We start from the raw sequence: 16,243 nt of genomic DNA, 5'->3' as shown, positions 1-16,243 counted from the left end.
ATTAGACGACTCTATGATGCATTTAATTATTATCTTGTGCTTATACTTTTAATTAAAATTCGCACTTACCCGGTGATCCACAAAAACTATTCAAGTCCAAGCCCGCTGAACTAAATTCTATATTACTCCCTGCACTGCCTCCCCCTAACTGTTGTTGCTGCTGCTGCTGTTGTTGCTGCTGTTGGTGATGATGTTGCTGTTGCATTGTTTGCAATATTGCACTACTTTTATTGTTATTTTGTTGGTGTTGTTGTTGCTGCTGCTGTTGCAACTGTTGTTGTTGTTGCTGCTGTTGTATTTGTTGTTGTGTTGTCAACATAATTCCCATATCACTACCAGTTGGTGAAATTATACCTAAGTTAACGGGCGAGCTTTGACTACTTGACGTTTGAAAGCTCATGCTATTTGGTGAGTTTTGATTAACACCATTGGAAGCACTACTTCCGCCAAGCAGAGTATTTAGATTGCTACCACAAAATTGTTTCTGCTGTGTGGCATGTCGCATGGCTTGCATATGTGTAGGTGATGTTGGTAGGCTGGGACGTGACTTGGCAGGAGATGGTGAACCTATCAAAAAAAAACACAATTTTATTCATTTATTTAAAAAAAATATTCTGATAACTCATTACTTACCTAAATAGGCATGTGGCGATAGAGCCAAATTACTTTGCACTGAATGCGGTGATTGATTTGAGTAAGGTGGCGACAAACCTTGTTCATGCCCACCAATAACATTTCCAGCATTTGGAGCGCTGTTATTACCCGATTGTCCATTATTCATTAATTCCTGGTGAAATGGCGAACCCATTGAGTATCCATAATTTTCGAGTTTAATTATGTCGTGACTTTGTTGTGGTACGAGCGATTGCAGGGATTGCGTGTTCTATTCAAGCAAAAATAACAGATTAGAATAGTTGTAACAGATCTTAATATATAATCTAAAAAAAATTTACTTTGACACAATCCTCATAGCTCGGAGGCTGTTTGGTGTTGCTGCTGTTTCCAGTCCCCAGCAGATCGCCGTGATGGTTGGTCACCGCTGTCATAGCGTTTGAGTACATCGACGACGTGTCGTACGGGCTCGGCTGACTTGTCAGCGCAGTTGGCGGTGGTGAGTCCACCGAGCTGAGGGCAGCTTCCAGCAAATGTTGCTGCTGGTTCTCCGCCGACACCTGATCCTGTGCCGCTGGGCCACCAGCCAAGCCATTCATCAGTTGAGACGCCGTAAGGTTGTTCGCATTTCCTTTTTTTGATGCCGCCCCGCCCACTCCTAAACCCTTTTTTGAGCTCGGTTTTCGACGTAAGCTGCCGCCACTGTCTAATAATCCTTCGGGATTTCCTTCCAGAAGCTTTGCTTTCTTGGCAGCCTTGTTTTTCGCTGCCTGCGATGGTTGCTTCCCCGTAGTAATTACGGTGGGTTGTGTGATCATTTGTGCTTGACTTCCGGGTGGCGGAGACGCAATCATTGTTTGTGGTGTCATAGCTATCATTTGCGGTGAACGGGGCACGTGCTCATCTAAAAGTCTTACAATATCGTTATGCAGACGTTCCAAGGCCACATCACGTGGTAGCCGATCCATATGATCAGTGATTTCTCGATTAGCGAAGTTGTCCAACAAAGCCTTACATGATCCATAAGATCCCTCTTTGGCCGCCAAAAACAATGGAGTCTCGTCTTTATCGGTTTGGGCATCGCGGTTCGCATGGTGCATCAAAAGTATATTCAGGGCTTCAATGTTGTTTACAGAAGCAGCCCAATGTAAAGCTGTTCTCCCGGTATTGTCGGCAGCGTTGATATCAGCATCGGCAGTAATTAGTTTTTCTACCATATCTTCAATGGCAAGTCTAACAGCCAAAATTAATGGTGTGGTACCATCGTGCATACGAGCATTCAAATTTGTGGCTCTATTACGTATTAGTATTTGGAACACGCCTACGGCATCGGCACCTACAGCGGCATGAAGTGGAGTACGTCCAGTATTATCTTGACAATTAGCATCAGCTCCAGCATCTAGCAAACGCTTTGCAGCATCTGCTCTAGCATATCGTGCCGCTAAATGCAAAGGAGTTTCTCCACTTTTATCCATAGTTGCATTCAATTGAGCCCCTTGAGCTATAAGCTCGGCTATTACCTGACCTGTAATATCATCGCTGTTTTCAATATCTTCTCCGCTATCGATACCGCCTCCACGAACTGCAGCTACCATTAGTGGAGTCATACCGCAGGGACCCCTTGCATCTACGTCATGTTTTCCATCCTGATGAGCAGGAGGAGTCATAATTGAAGATCTAACACCAGCAACATCCAAATGCGCTTGTGACCACACGCGCTGGTCGGCCTCTTCATAATCAGTGACCATAGTATGGTCACTTGCGTACTCGCCATGGTCATTTCGCAAACGTTTTGGTTGGGGCATATCTGACTCATCATCCGACCATTGAGGAGCATGTCCCATGTGTCCAGAATTCATATTTACGTCATTACTCATACAAGCTATTGACGGATTTTTGTTCAAATTACGCATTTCTTGACCACTAGGATCACGTCGACGTCTTTGTCGATTTATAGCAGTAGCAGGTGTTCGAAATCCTTCAGGAAACCAAGTTATGCCGTGAGCGCGTTTACGTTGTGTGGTGACTAGTACACCTGATAGAGCAAAAGCCAATACAACCAGTATAACTCCTGTAGTAACATATTTTACATTTGTTGGCGTCTCTTCAACATCTTCGCCGGGATTTTGTACACCGCGCACGCTATATATCGGAAATTTGGACGACAGTGTGTACTTCGATGCGATTGCTCCCAAGAATTCGGCAGCTTCGGCCGCCCGATTAAAGCATTCCGTACATTTGCGATTGTCTATTTCTAAATATATTTGTATACCGGTCTGTCCATTACGTTCAGTGAATAAAATTTTATGTCTGCGTGCAAAGTCGGTGTTTTGAATGTCAGTTAGCTGTGATGAGCCTTTCCAAGTAAATATCATGTCGTTGCCCATAGAGTCTTTCTTGATTCGCACTGTAGTACGCAGTAAATGACCCATTTCTCGTAAAAACACTACTTGTTGCTCACGAAATTGCTTTAAGTCCATTAACATCACGACAGAAATAGCACCATCAGCTAAATTCGGTTGCTCGGACTCATTTTCACAATCAAGACCATCCCAGTTGCACTCAGCGTTGTCACAAACGTAATCACAGACTCCGTTAGCATAGTACTTCTGGCAGACGGCATCGTAAACAGGATTGCATGGCTGTAGCTTTTTTTCACAGTCGCGGCCGTCATATAAACAAGCGGCGTCATTACATTCTTCATTACAAATCCCGTCCATGAATACGCGCCAACATTCGATAGGAGCCGTACAATTCACCCAAGGATTTATACCCAATGAACAATCATTTCCATCAAAATTACATGCATAAGTATTGCATTCTTGGTCACATATGTGATTGCCTTTCTTCTGTTCGCAACCTCTCTTTACACACACCTCTCGTTGATATTCTAAGTCCTTTGCGTATTTATTTAAAGCTCCACGACTTGAATCCGATACCCAACCTGGATATTTGGGATCATGAATCTCGCAACGTTTTCCAGTCCATTTTGAAGGGCAGAAGCAAACAAAGTCACCTAGAAGATTGTCGCAAGCAGCTCCTTGTAAGCAGGGATTCGGCGAACACTCATCCATTGTATCTATTTCGCAATGGCGGCCTTCTGTTCCGCGCGGACATCTGCAACGATATCCTCCCCCGTCATCGATCACACATGTGCCGGCTTGACATGGATTCGAATCACAATCATGTCCAGAAAATTCACAGTTCTTCCCATAAAAGCCGCCTGCACATACGCAATGATGGCCTCCTTGTTTAGGCGAGCAATTGCCGCCATTCTGGCAGGGCGAATTAGCGCAAAAGTCCACCTTATTTTCACAGTGTCGACCCATATATCCAGGTTTACAATTGCAATGATAATTATTTACGAGCTGGACACAATCTAAAGTGCCAGCATTAGAGCAAGGGTTGGATAGGCACTCATTAATATCACCTTCACACCGCGAGCCGACGAAACCAGGAGGACAAGCGCATTCAAACCCACCAACGCGATCGATGCAAGTACCGTTATTGTGACATGCCCCCGGAGAGCAATCGTTGTTATTGAATTCACAAATTAAACCTGCTGTACCAGGTGGACAAGAGCAAGTGAAATTGCTTACGAGATCATGACAAGTGCCTCCATTTTGACAGGGGTTAGGAGAACAGTCGTCGATATTTAATTCGCAATTCTGTCCTTGAAAACCTTTGCGACACACGCAGGCATATGATCCTATCAAATCTCGGCAAGTACCGCCATTTAGACAAGGCTGAGACTCACATTCATTGATTTCCTGTTGACAGTAGCTTCCCGTGTAACCCTGTTTGCAGTAGCAGCGATGAATATTGCCATGCTCTTTACAAGTTCCATTATTGCAGAGTTGATCTAAGGGAACTGCCTTACGTAGCGCAGCATCTCTACACGATACCATTTCTACATCACATAGCTTTCCAGTCCAACCGGGGGCACAACGGCAGCTAAACTGGTTTTTCACTTGGGTGCAAGTTGCACCATTTTCACAAGGTGATTTTGTACACCAATCTACATAGTCCGTACATTGCTTTCCCGTGTAACCATACGAACAGTGACATGTGTATTCGTCATTATTTTCGTGGCAGGTGGCGCCATTTTGACAAGGTTGAGAATCGCATTTATTAATCTTGTACTGACAATTCGAACCCGTAAATCCAGGCAAACATGAGCAATTATAACTGTTAATACCGTCTATACAAGTGCCTCCGTTCATGCAAGAGCTTTCCGTACAATCTTCGTCGTTTGTTTGACAGTTAATACCGGAAAAACCTAGCGGACAGGTACAAGTATAGGAATTCACATACTGACGGCACGTAGCACCGTTTTGACAAGGCATACTTAAGCATTCATTGATATCCGTTTCACAATGTTTACCATCAAATCCGTCTACACAAAGACAATAATAATCGCCTATACCATCTAAACAAGTGCCACCATTTTGACACGGAAATGAAGCACAATCATCGGTGTTTATTGCGCAGTCGTGACCTTCATAACCTTTAGCGCATATGCACCTGTAGGATCCAGGAAGATTGAGACAAGTTGCTCCATTTCGGCATGGCGTGGAGAGACTACATTCATCTATGTCTTCATCACAATAACGTCCTGTGTAGCCAAGCTTGCAGGTACATGAGAAATCTAAAAAATTTGGGGATGGTGTGCACATAGCGTCATTGCGGCATCTATTGGTGGCACAAGGATCCAATTTCGATTCACAATCAACTCCCGTATACGGAACCTTACAAACGCATTTGTAACCATTTACTTTGTCAATGCATGTGCCTCCATTAGCGCATGGATTATTGACGCAGTCATCAATATTAATTTCACATTTATATCCCGTATAACCAGGCATACACTGACATTTGAAAGCATTCAACTCATCTACGCAAATGCCGCCATGTTGGCACGGATTCGAACTACATTCATCAATGTCAATCTCACAACGCTTGCCGCCATAACCTGGTAAACAATGGCAAATAAATTCATTGACGCCATCTTCGCAACGGCCGCCATTAATACATGGATTAGAAGCGCATTCGTCAACATCACTTAAGCAACGAGGATCATAAAAACCTCTAGGACATTCGCACTTGTAACCGTTAACTAAATCCATGCAGACTCCATTATTAGCACAAGGATTCGAAGCACATTCATTGATATTGATTTCACAATGGACTCCTGTAAAACCAGGAACACAATTGCAAGTGTATTTATTGATACCATCAATGCAAGTAGCTCCATTGTTACAAGGATTACTATGACATTCATTGACATTGATTTCACAATCTTTTCCCGAGGTTCCAGGCAGGCAATGACATATATACGAACCGACACGATCGACACAATGACCACCGTATTGACACGGGTTAGACTCACATTCATTGATTTGTGTTTGACACAAGTAACCAGTAAAACCGGGATCACAAACACACTTGAAAGAGTTATCTCCGTCAATGCATTTGCCGCGATGGCAAGGATTCGAATCGCAATCGTTAATATTGATTTCACAAGACAGACCCGTATAACCTGGCGGACATTCGCACGTATAACCACCAATAGAATCATGACATATGCCATTGTTACGACATGGCTGCGAATGGCAATCATCAATATTTATCTGACAACGCGAACCCGTAAAGCCAAAAGCACAAGAGCACTTAAAACCGCTTATCATGTCACGACAGATGCCATCATTTAAACAAGGATTAGATTGACATTCATCAATATCTATTTCGCACTGTGTACCAGTGAAGCCAGGCATACAAACGCAACGGAATGTGCCGGGATCATCCAAGCAGCTACCCTCATTCTGACAAGGATGAGATTCACATTCATTGATGTTCGTTTCACAACGCGGTCCCGTAAAACCTTGTGAACAGTTACACATAAAAGAACCGGGTGTATTCACACAAATTCCATTGTGCTCACAAGGCGAACCCTGATCACACTCGTCAATGTCCTCTGAACAGTCAACACCTTTATAGCCCGCAGCACAGGAACAAGTGTAAGAACCATTTATCGGACTGGTATCACATATGGCATCGGCATGGCAAGGATTTGACGTACAAGCATCATCCAAATGACATAGCAGGCCAGTTTTGCCAGGAGCACAGCGACAATAGAATGAACCTACTCCGTCAACACAAGTAGCACCATTTAAACAGGAAGCAGTAGCACAATCATCAATATTTTCACTACAATCTGTACCGTTCCAACCATTCACACAAATACATGAGTAGGAGCCCGGCGAGTTAGTGCATGTCGCACCATTCTTGCACACGGACGACATTATGGCACATTCATCGACATCAGTTTGACAATATTCTCCGGTGTAGTTAGGTGGACAACTGCAGCTATATGAAGTAATACCATCAATGCAAGTGCCACCATTTTGACATTGATTTCCGGGACAGTCATCAATATTGTGTTCACAGTGTTTACCTTGGAAACCTGCAAAAAAACAAAGATTGGGAAAGGTTTTATTGAAGATCGGGGTAAAAGAGATCAAAACTTTCAAAACATAATCATTTAGGGTTGGCAATAGAGCAAACTACTTCTATAGTTTCTACCTTAAAAAAAGAACAAGCTCTAATCGCTTAAAAACTTATTTTGCAGCAATTTTTTACTTCACACTTGTCTTCTTGTGGGAAAAAAGTGGCAAATTTAAGCTTAGAGACCAGAGAATCTGTGTAAACACTGGAAGGACGCTATTTCATGAAGATCGTGATTTTCCTCGGACTGTGGGTATCTGCCGCAAAGAACTGTATCTAAGTGGAATATAATAAAAAAAATAACCAACTATAATGCAAAGTTTAGTTTCACCAGTATTTAAAAAGCAGTTACTGGTAAAAAAAGTCGAGCCCTCTCTCTTCTCAAGGGTCACCTTCGTTTATGTTTCATAATTCAAAATCAATCAATTTGCATACATATATTACATATATGCACACATATATGTATATATATGTATATAAAATACTTTTCCATCATTAATTGAAATATTTAAGGGTTTTAATATTCAATCCAAGAAATCAAAGAAGAGGTCATAAATCTAGTGAAAAACATCAAAATATTTGAACCACAAAATTAATTGGTAATAATGACGTTTACGTTCATTGGATCGTTGGCTGGGTAAGATCGCTCTCTCTCTCTCTCTCTCTCTCTCTCTCTCTCTCTCTCTCTCTCTTTTACAGAAACTATCAGAAAAGACATAGGACTTAAAACAGGTAGCGGCAGAGTCAAAAAAAACCTAGTGGTTTGCTAGAGTGAAAAACCGGCTTTATGACTACATATATAAATATATACATATATAAATACACAAATATGTATATATGTACGTTTATATATAAATATACGTAAAAAAACTCGAGACTTGTTTCTCCGTCTCCCATTTCGGAGTAAATAAATGGTGTCTCAAATTGTTTCGCTTTCTCACAGAAAACGTACGAGACATAATAAAAAAGACGATCAGAAGTAGAAAAACGACGCAACCACCTAAAACATAACTTTCAGTCGAACCAACAGATACTTATGATTATACACATCTGCGTACTTACATAGATACGTATGAGCATAAATACATACATGCATATAAATATATGCATACAAATTTATATAGATGTATGTATATATATAATACATATAAATATATATATGTGCAGATAGTTAGATATTCATATGTGTAGATAGGAAAATAAATAAAAGATGATATGTCCAACGGAAAGAAAATAACAAGAAAAACATTTTAATGGCATACACAGAAACCACACAAACATATAACGCAACGTATACATGTTATGTACACTTATATACGTACAACAGTTAAGGATCATAAAACAACTCCATCAGATGCTTTTTCAAGCGCTTTTATTATACTCTTCCAAAGAGGAGAAAAAAAAGACAAATAAAGGAAAATACTAAAACAATTTAAAGAGGCAAACATAGATACAAAAGTAACAACAACAACATCAATAAAATTAAGAATAACTAAACTCATAACATGAGCAAACTCTCGCATACATCCAGCAAGAATGACAACGCAGTACGTTCAATAATAACAACACTATATTACTAACCACTCTTAAAAATGGTGTGCATGAGCAGAATTGAAGAATAACATGGAAAAAAAAATAAATCCATAAAAATATAAGAAGAGACTACGGAAAGCAAGAAAACTAAAATAACAAACTTGGTATGAATGCCGAACTACATACACCACGAGATATAATATGTGAAGCATAGTAGAAAACAGCAAGCAAAGCAAACAAAACGTACGAACGACGTACGACGAAATAAGACAAACAAACAAAACCACGTCTTCAAATCTTCTTTCCCACGGTTCATATCTTGTATGTATGTGCTTATACACATACTTCCATTTATATAAATATATACATAATATGCGCACAGAGCTCTCTCTCTCTCTCTCTCTTTCACTCTCTCTGTCTCTCTAGATACTTCTCCCCCTCTTCATCTATGTTACTAGTCAACATATCTATATGTGTACATGTGCATGCGTGCATATGTGTTTGTATCTGTGTTCGTAGTACTATACCTGTAGTGGTGTGCGTATTCATACTCATGTGTTGTTTAGAGCTCGATTATGTTCATAGCTATTGTTGTTGTTGCTGTTGTTGCTGTTGGTTTTTCTTGACTGCGATCGAGTTTTATATTCATTTCTTTAGTTTATATTTGTCGTTGTATACTCGTTGTTCGCATATATTCGTTCTTTCTTTGAAAATTAATAAAAAAGTTTTAGCTTTTTTTCGCTGCTATTCGTACGTTTGTTTAAAGTACGTTCAAAGCGAATGCAACAACAACAACAACAACAACAACACCAGTTATAATGGCAATACAGTAAGAACAACATTGTGACTAATGAACACGCCCTCTCTTCGACCGCACTTTGTCCATACAGCTGCTGTTTGCTTTTGCCTTTATTTCGCCTTCTTATTGCTTGCTTGCTGTTGCTATTGTTGATCCCTGTTTTGTCTGTTACAACAACAACAACAACAGCAACAACAAAAATAACAACACCATCAACAACAAAAACAAAAACAATAAGAGAAAAGAGATTACATACAATGACTTTTAGTACATACTCCTCTAAGTGCATTTATAATGCAAGTCTGTCTGTCGGTCGGCTTGATTATCTGCATGTGCACATAGAATATATAGAGTTAAGTTAATGTGGACCTTCCTAGTTTTCTTAGTATATATGATTGCACATTTATGTGTACTTAACTTTTCCATGCTCTCTTATAAGAAAATAGTCTTTAACAACAATAGTATAACAATAATAACTATTCACATGCATGCATGCATGCATACCAATATAGTCAATGTCTAATTCATAGTTTAAGAGTTAAATATATATATGTATATATAAATATGTATGTAGATGTGTACGTTTATATGTGAGTAAAATGCTCTAATTAGGGTCGAATTGTTAGCAATTTTGTCATTACTTTCTGAAAGTTGCAAAAAGGCGAAATCAAGAAAAGGAAAAAAAGCCAACCATAACAACAATTCATCATGGACACATAATCTAGGGTCAAATGGTTTACAAAAACAAAAAACAAAAAAAAAAAATGGGGGCAATGCACCAAACAACCACTACCAACATTACTACCATTGCTAATCATCATCTCATCCTTGCATGTATAGTGTAGCATAGTATAGTATAGTAGCGGCATTTAAAAGTAACGGTATTGTAATACTTTCTGGTTAAATAAATGAACGTTGAACTTGACGTGCTTGTCAGCTGCGAAAAGTTGATCATTATGATGGGCTTTTTTTTTTTTTAAAGAAGTAAAGACCAATGTTTACCATTCATTGGCTTTAATTCGCTAACAAATCCTAAGTAAAGAAAAAGAATTATTGTTGTTCTTATGTGAATGAAAAATATCTCTTAGGAAATTGTTTAGATAATAAAATGCTATGAGAAGAAGAAAGATGAGAATCTGGTGAAAGGAGTCTAACTAAACGAAACTGTCTTACAGGTAAACCAACTCCCTTCATGGAACTTTCACAAGCTGTACTTACAGGGTATACATATCGATTAAGCATTTAAGGTGCAACCAAAAACATTCCCAGAAAAAATTGTAAATATGCTAAGCCGGAGGGTACAGTACACCTTGAGGGGGTGTAAAAGTATATCGCGTTATTTGTGTAAATTTCAAAAACCACTTTAAGGAGAGGTATAAAGCAGAAAAGAGAACGCGTGTTACTTTCGCATAAAAAGTTTTTTGTTCACATATCCAGACACAGATCAAGTAATCATTTATTTTAATTCTAAATAATTTTTTTTCTTATACAGATCGAATTCCTAGTTCCAATATTAATACGAAAACTTCTTTGCTAAAGGTGAGATATTTTAACGTAACGCAGCTATATTTCACGATAATGGAAAACACAGTCTAAAAACAAGAGCAACTAAAACAAAAAAAAAAAAAAAGAGAAGAGACAAGCCTATAGTGTAAAAGGCATTTATCATAAGCATTTCTCTGCTTTGGGCTTGCAAAGGTTTTCAAGCGTATAAACGATAAGCAGAAATCATTATTATGACAATGGCCAACCAATTCTCTTCATTCTGTACTATCGTTTGTTTTATAGCAAAGTGATAATAAATTTATCCGTTAACTTGAATTTTATCACGAGGCGCTCAATTGTTCGCCAATCGAAACATAAAAGTCGTTGTGTTCGAGCGACTATCTGAATAATGTGCAAACCTCAACACAATTATAATTAAAAGGATAGCAAATGGGATAATAAAAATTTTCACACATGAATTAATTTGCAGTTTTCATTTCTGGCTCTATTATCAATCATCTAGTGAGAAATTTTCATAAGTTTCTAGGAGTAAGAAATATCAACATTTTGAATATCTTCACTCTCTCTCTCTCTCTCTCTCTATATATATATATATATGTAAGCTTAAGAAATTCAAAAGCCTTGAGAAAAACTTTATATAAAAGCTCTTCTTATCAATTAGGATAAGTCTAAGAAATATATATGAGAAAATGATGTGCATAGAATTACGTGCGTCAGTAAAGCGATAGAAAAATGATTTGGGCAAATATGTTAATAGCATATATGAACGCGACTCAAAAAGAATCGGTAATGGGAAGACAAATAGAGCGTTCACGAAACATGTAATAGACGTTTAGCGTTCGTTGTTGTTGTGAGATTGCATAAATAACTTCTTAATATATGTTAAAGATGAGAAGGTTTCGACGACCATCAAGCTGAGTCGTATTCTGTAGCTTGACTTGATTTAACGTAAGTCTGCTTTAGACTTATGCCAGAGAAGATTTTGTCGTTGAACCTGTAAATTTTTATGTACATACATATGACTGAATAAATAATCTCAAAAATAAATTACATGTTGTATAACTAGACAGATTTCTGGGAAGCGACCTACAAGAGCAACAATTTCAAACAGAAATTGATCCAGTGAAAGGATGAACTTAATGTCAAACATATCAGACATGTCTATAAAATTATTTCCACACAATTTCGCATTAAAATCTTTTATATTTTAAGATTTCTACATATATACATATATATATATATATATATATATATATATAAAATTGTATGCATGTACACCGAAAAAAGTAATCACACAACAAAACTATCAGACATGAGGTCGTTTATAAGTGGGACTATATATGGGTGTGTATGTGTATGTATTTGTGTCTATATATATATATATATATATATATATATTTATATTTATATTTATATATATATGTTCAAGTTTCTTGCCATGATTTAAAGTTCTTTTGAAATTCTTTAATGTAAAAATCTTTTTTTATTGCTTCTTGCTCCTTATTCTTATTCTGCTCCCTTCCTTACTCGAGCAGCTAGTCCACAAAACCAACAACAAGCAACACTTGAGTGGTACTTCGTCATTCATTTATTGTATTTATCCATTTGCTATGTCCGTCTCTGCGTATCTTTTTACCATACCGACATTTGTTCGCTCAGTACGAACATTAGTATAGGTATATACACCCATACAATACATTCGTTATATTTTGTTGGATTTCGATTAATGCCACACCAAACCGGCTTTGGTTAACTTAATATAACATAAGTTTGGTTTCGCGTTGTGTTTCCTTCTATTCTTGATTCTACTTTGGTATCTAGACGAAAAATTGGTAGAGGGTTGCGCGGCGCGCAATGCATTACTGCATACATAGGTGTGCGTGCGCGCGCGCGCGCGTGTGTGTGTATGAGAGTTGAGAGCTCGTTTATTCTCGCCACTGAATAGTCGTCAATCGCCTTAACAACACAATAACAACAACATGATGATAATAATAATAATAATAATAATAATAATAATATCGACAACTCGCAACGGCAACACCAAAAACAACACTACAGTCACAATAATAATAATAAAACAACCACAAAAGCAAAAGCAAAAAAAAAAAAGAAAAGAGGAATAACAGCGTTGAACCTTTTTATGCAAGGAGTGGCAGCATTTAAAATCAACACAACAACATACAGGCCAAACATATTAACTGCAACAATCAGCTAGGCCAACACTTTAACACTGCTCGAGTCTCCATTTGAATGTGGTGCACATTTTCCCCGCTCTTACTCCCATTCCCGTCCAGTTCGCATGGCTAACAACGGCAGCAGCATCAACCGCTGTACTCTTGCTCTGATCCATGCATCATCATAATATCCACACATAGCATGACTAGCAAAGCAAATAAGCTGGATGCAAGCAGCAACCATAACACAGTACCAAATAAAAACAACAAAAACGCCAACAACAACGAGAACAATAATAACAGCGACAACAGCAACATCAACAACAACCACAATAATCAGAAAGAAAAATCCAGTTTTGCTCTAAATCTTGTTTTGAATGTATATTAATCGATCAGTGGCTTGTTTTCGTTATACGCTTTGCTTTTCTTCTTTCTCTTCTCTTTAATATTTTTCTTCTCCTTTTCTCACCCTCTTTGTTCATCAATTTTTTTTTTCTTCTTCTTCTTTTTTTTTTTTTTTTTTTTTTTAATGGTGTGGCGGAATCTCTGTGAATGTGGAAAAGTCAACCAGTAGTTTGCTGACTGTATGAAAAGCATCCATAAAAAATAGGAGAAAAAGAAAAACATCACCGTAAATAATCGAATGCTAGCAGCTAGATTTATATGCATATGCTGCACATTTATATGTAAGCGAGCATATGAGCATAGGTAACAAGCAACTATTTCTAACATCTGCCTTTAATGTGGTAAACAGAGCCATAGTGCAATAATCCAGCACATGTGCATATGTATTGCATGTGCATACACAGGCCTATGTATAATCATTGTACACAAAAGTACGGGTGTTTGAATGCTAGAACATGTGTTTGTTGTTAATCCCTGCCTGACATTGCAACAGCATTACTTAGCCACTCAATATACAACAACAACAACAACAACAACAACACCAATAATAATCATAATAATAATAAGAACAACAACATGAAACTAACAACAACCAATAATTCAAAAATAACATACAACGTCAACTTCTTATAATACATATGCGTGCTCGGTAGCAACAACCCAGTCACATAGTGACCTTCGTGTACAATTTTTGTAAATGCTTACACACACACACACACACACACACACACACACATACACACCTATATCAATATACATAGATATATGTGCATATCCAGCAGTAGCAGAGAAAATATATTATAAAAAATTTCTCGAAAGTAAAGATTTATAGATTCATTGCTAGAAACTGTGTTTGCAAATTATTGAAAACAAAAAACAAAAATTGGACCTATGATGATAAAGATAACATTACTAGTTAGGACAAACAATATTCACAATAAGTTGTTATTATGTTTAACTTAAGCTTGGGGATGTCTCGCTAAACGCCTCGTGGACATGTCGATGGAAATAAAAAATATGGCGTATCCAGAGTTTTTTCGCTTAATTGAGGAACTGACTTAGCTCTGGTGGGAAAAATATTTCCGCTTTCGGTAGTACATTGGAAACAAAACATCTTTAAGTTAACCTAACCAGTGACGCAGATTTTCGTTACACTTTGGTTAGTCTTTTCTATTTCTTTTTCGGCCAACGGTCGAAACGACAGTAAGAGTAAGCATTGTTTTAACCTTAGGATGAAAATCTACAATACTTCACTCCTTCATTCCTAATCAATCCGAGAAATTTCTTTTGCATTTAAAAACTTGATATCGTAACAGATCTAAAGATTTTATTGCCTAATCTCTGCTTAGATGCCGGTGAACTGAAATGCAGAGGTGAATGCGAACTTTTTTCTTTTTCGTAAATTGGACGGGAGTAACGAGAACAAGTTCTCTCAATAGCTTTTTCATTTTTCAATTCATTACTTGTAAGCTTATATGCTGATCCTAACGAGATGCCAACAAACTGCTACGAAATGTTGATTTCGAAATGGCACAAGGGCGCAAGGATGCTGGTGCGACTCAAAAGAATTTTAGTAAGTAAATGCAAATTTTAGTTATACTCGCCCAACCCACAATATCATCATTTCACATATGGCTTTTCAAATCGATTGCATCCGTTATTTAGGTTCAGCTAGAGGCAATAATACATCCAATAATCTAAGAAAAGATTAATTTGTTGAAATAGGTGCCTCGATGCAACGCGCCCTCAATGATGAACAAATATATATATATATACATATATATATATATATATATATATATATATGAATTTTAAATCGATTTTTCTCTATTCGATGCTTTTTATTTTATATTTGAAGTCTTGCATTGTACGTACACCTCTCGGAAAATGTTGTTTGCATATTTCAAAGTATCAAATTGCTTAAGTTAACTATGAATAATTTGACACCAGGCATAATACTGTCCCAGTACTTGTACTTGAATCCTTTGAGATGCGTCCTAGCGTAGACTTGAAGTCGTAGCAACGATTCAAAATTGCACGGTATTCTATACATTTTTAGAGCCTAATAAAGATTCTGAATATCGTCGAATTTATCCATTAATGGTTAATTAAGAAAAGTTGTGCATTTTATGTGTTCGCCTTTTTGTTTTGAAAAATGTACGCAAATATTTTATATGCTATCTGTGTATATATTTGGTTTATGCATCTATGCATACAGGTACGATGAAAATGTAAATAATAAAATCAGTATTTCGGAAACAAACGGTGAAAATGGCCCGCTATGTAAAATATTCTCTTCGTCACCTTCATTCTAAGAACAAAAATTACTTTAATGAAAATAAAGATATTTTTTATATCACTTGTCCTGCTTCACCATTCACAATATTATTAATTTAACTAAGGTCTTCAAGCACTAGCATTTAAGGCTATCGGCTTTATTCAAAACTCTACCGCACTTAAGGTTTGAACCTACGACCGTCGAGCTCTCAGTGGAGATTCGTCGCTTACTCGGTCACTCACACACGGATTTTACCATAAGTAATTTATCTTTTTATAGACTTCAAATTTGTGCAGATATTGTATACAAGACCCAAAAGGAGTTGAGATAGATCCAACTTTTATTATACCAATCGATACAAAAATTGGCAAAAAAAAAAGAGCTTGTCTGTCCATTGGTCCGTTTCACATTCTTGTGTTCCTACCTGTTGCA

General features: G+C 37.6%; 1 protein-coding gene across 1 annotated transcript in view; it reads right to left on the bottom strand.

Annotated features, from left to right (window-relative positions):
- The window catches only part of LOC119644794 (neurogenic locus Notch protein), a 68,669-nt gene that overhangs the window by 1,382 nt on the left and 51,044 nt on the right, over positions 1 to 16,243 (bottom strand). The window contains exons 6-8 of the mRNA XM_038044531.1: positions 954 to 7,075; positions 634 to 883; positions 70 to 567 (exon numbers count right to left, since the gene is read on the bottom strand). Of these exons, the coding sequence (XP_037900459.1) occupies positions 70 to 567; positions 634 to 883; positions 954 to 7,075 (6,870 nt within the window). The remainder of the gene's footprint in view (positions 1 to 69; positions 568 to 633; positions 884 to 953; positions 7,076 to 16,243) is intronic.

Source organism: Glossina fuscipes, unplaced genomic scaffold, assembly GCF_014805625.2.
Source record: "Glossina fuscipes isolate IAEA_lab_2018 unplaced genomic scaffold, Yale_Gfus_2 0, whole genome shotgun sequence".
In the NCBI taxonomy this organism is placed as follows: domain Eukaryota; kingdom Metazoa; phylum Arthropoda; class Insecta; order Diptera; family Glossinidae; genus Glossina; species Glossina fuscipes.
Note: the sequence above shows the minus strand (reverse complement) of the source record. Positions and strands in the feature narration are given on the sequence as shown.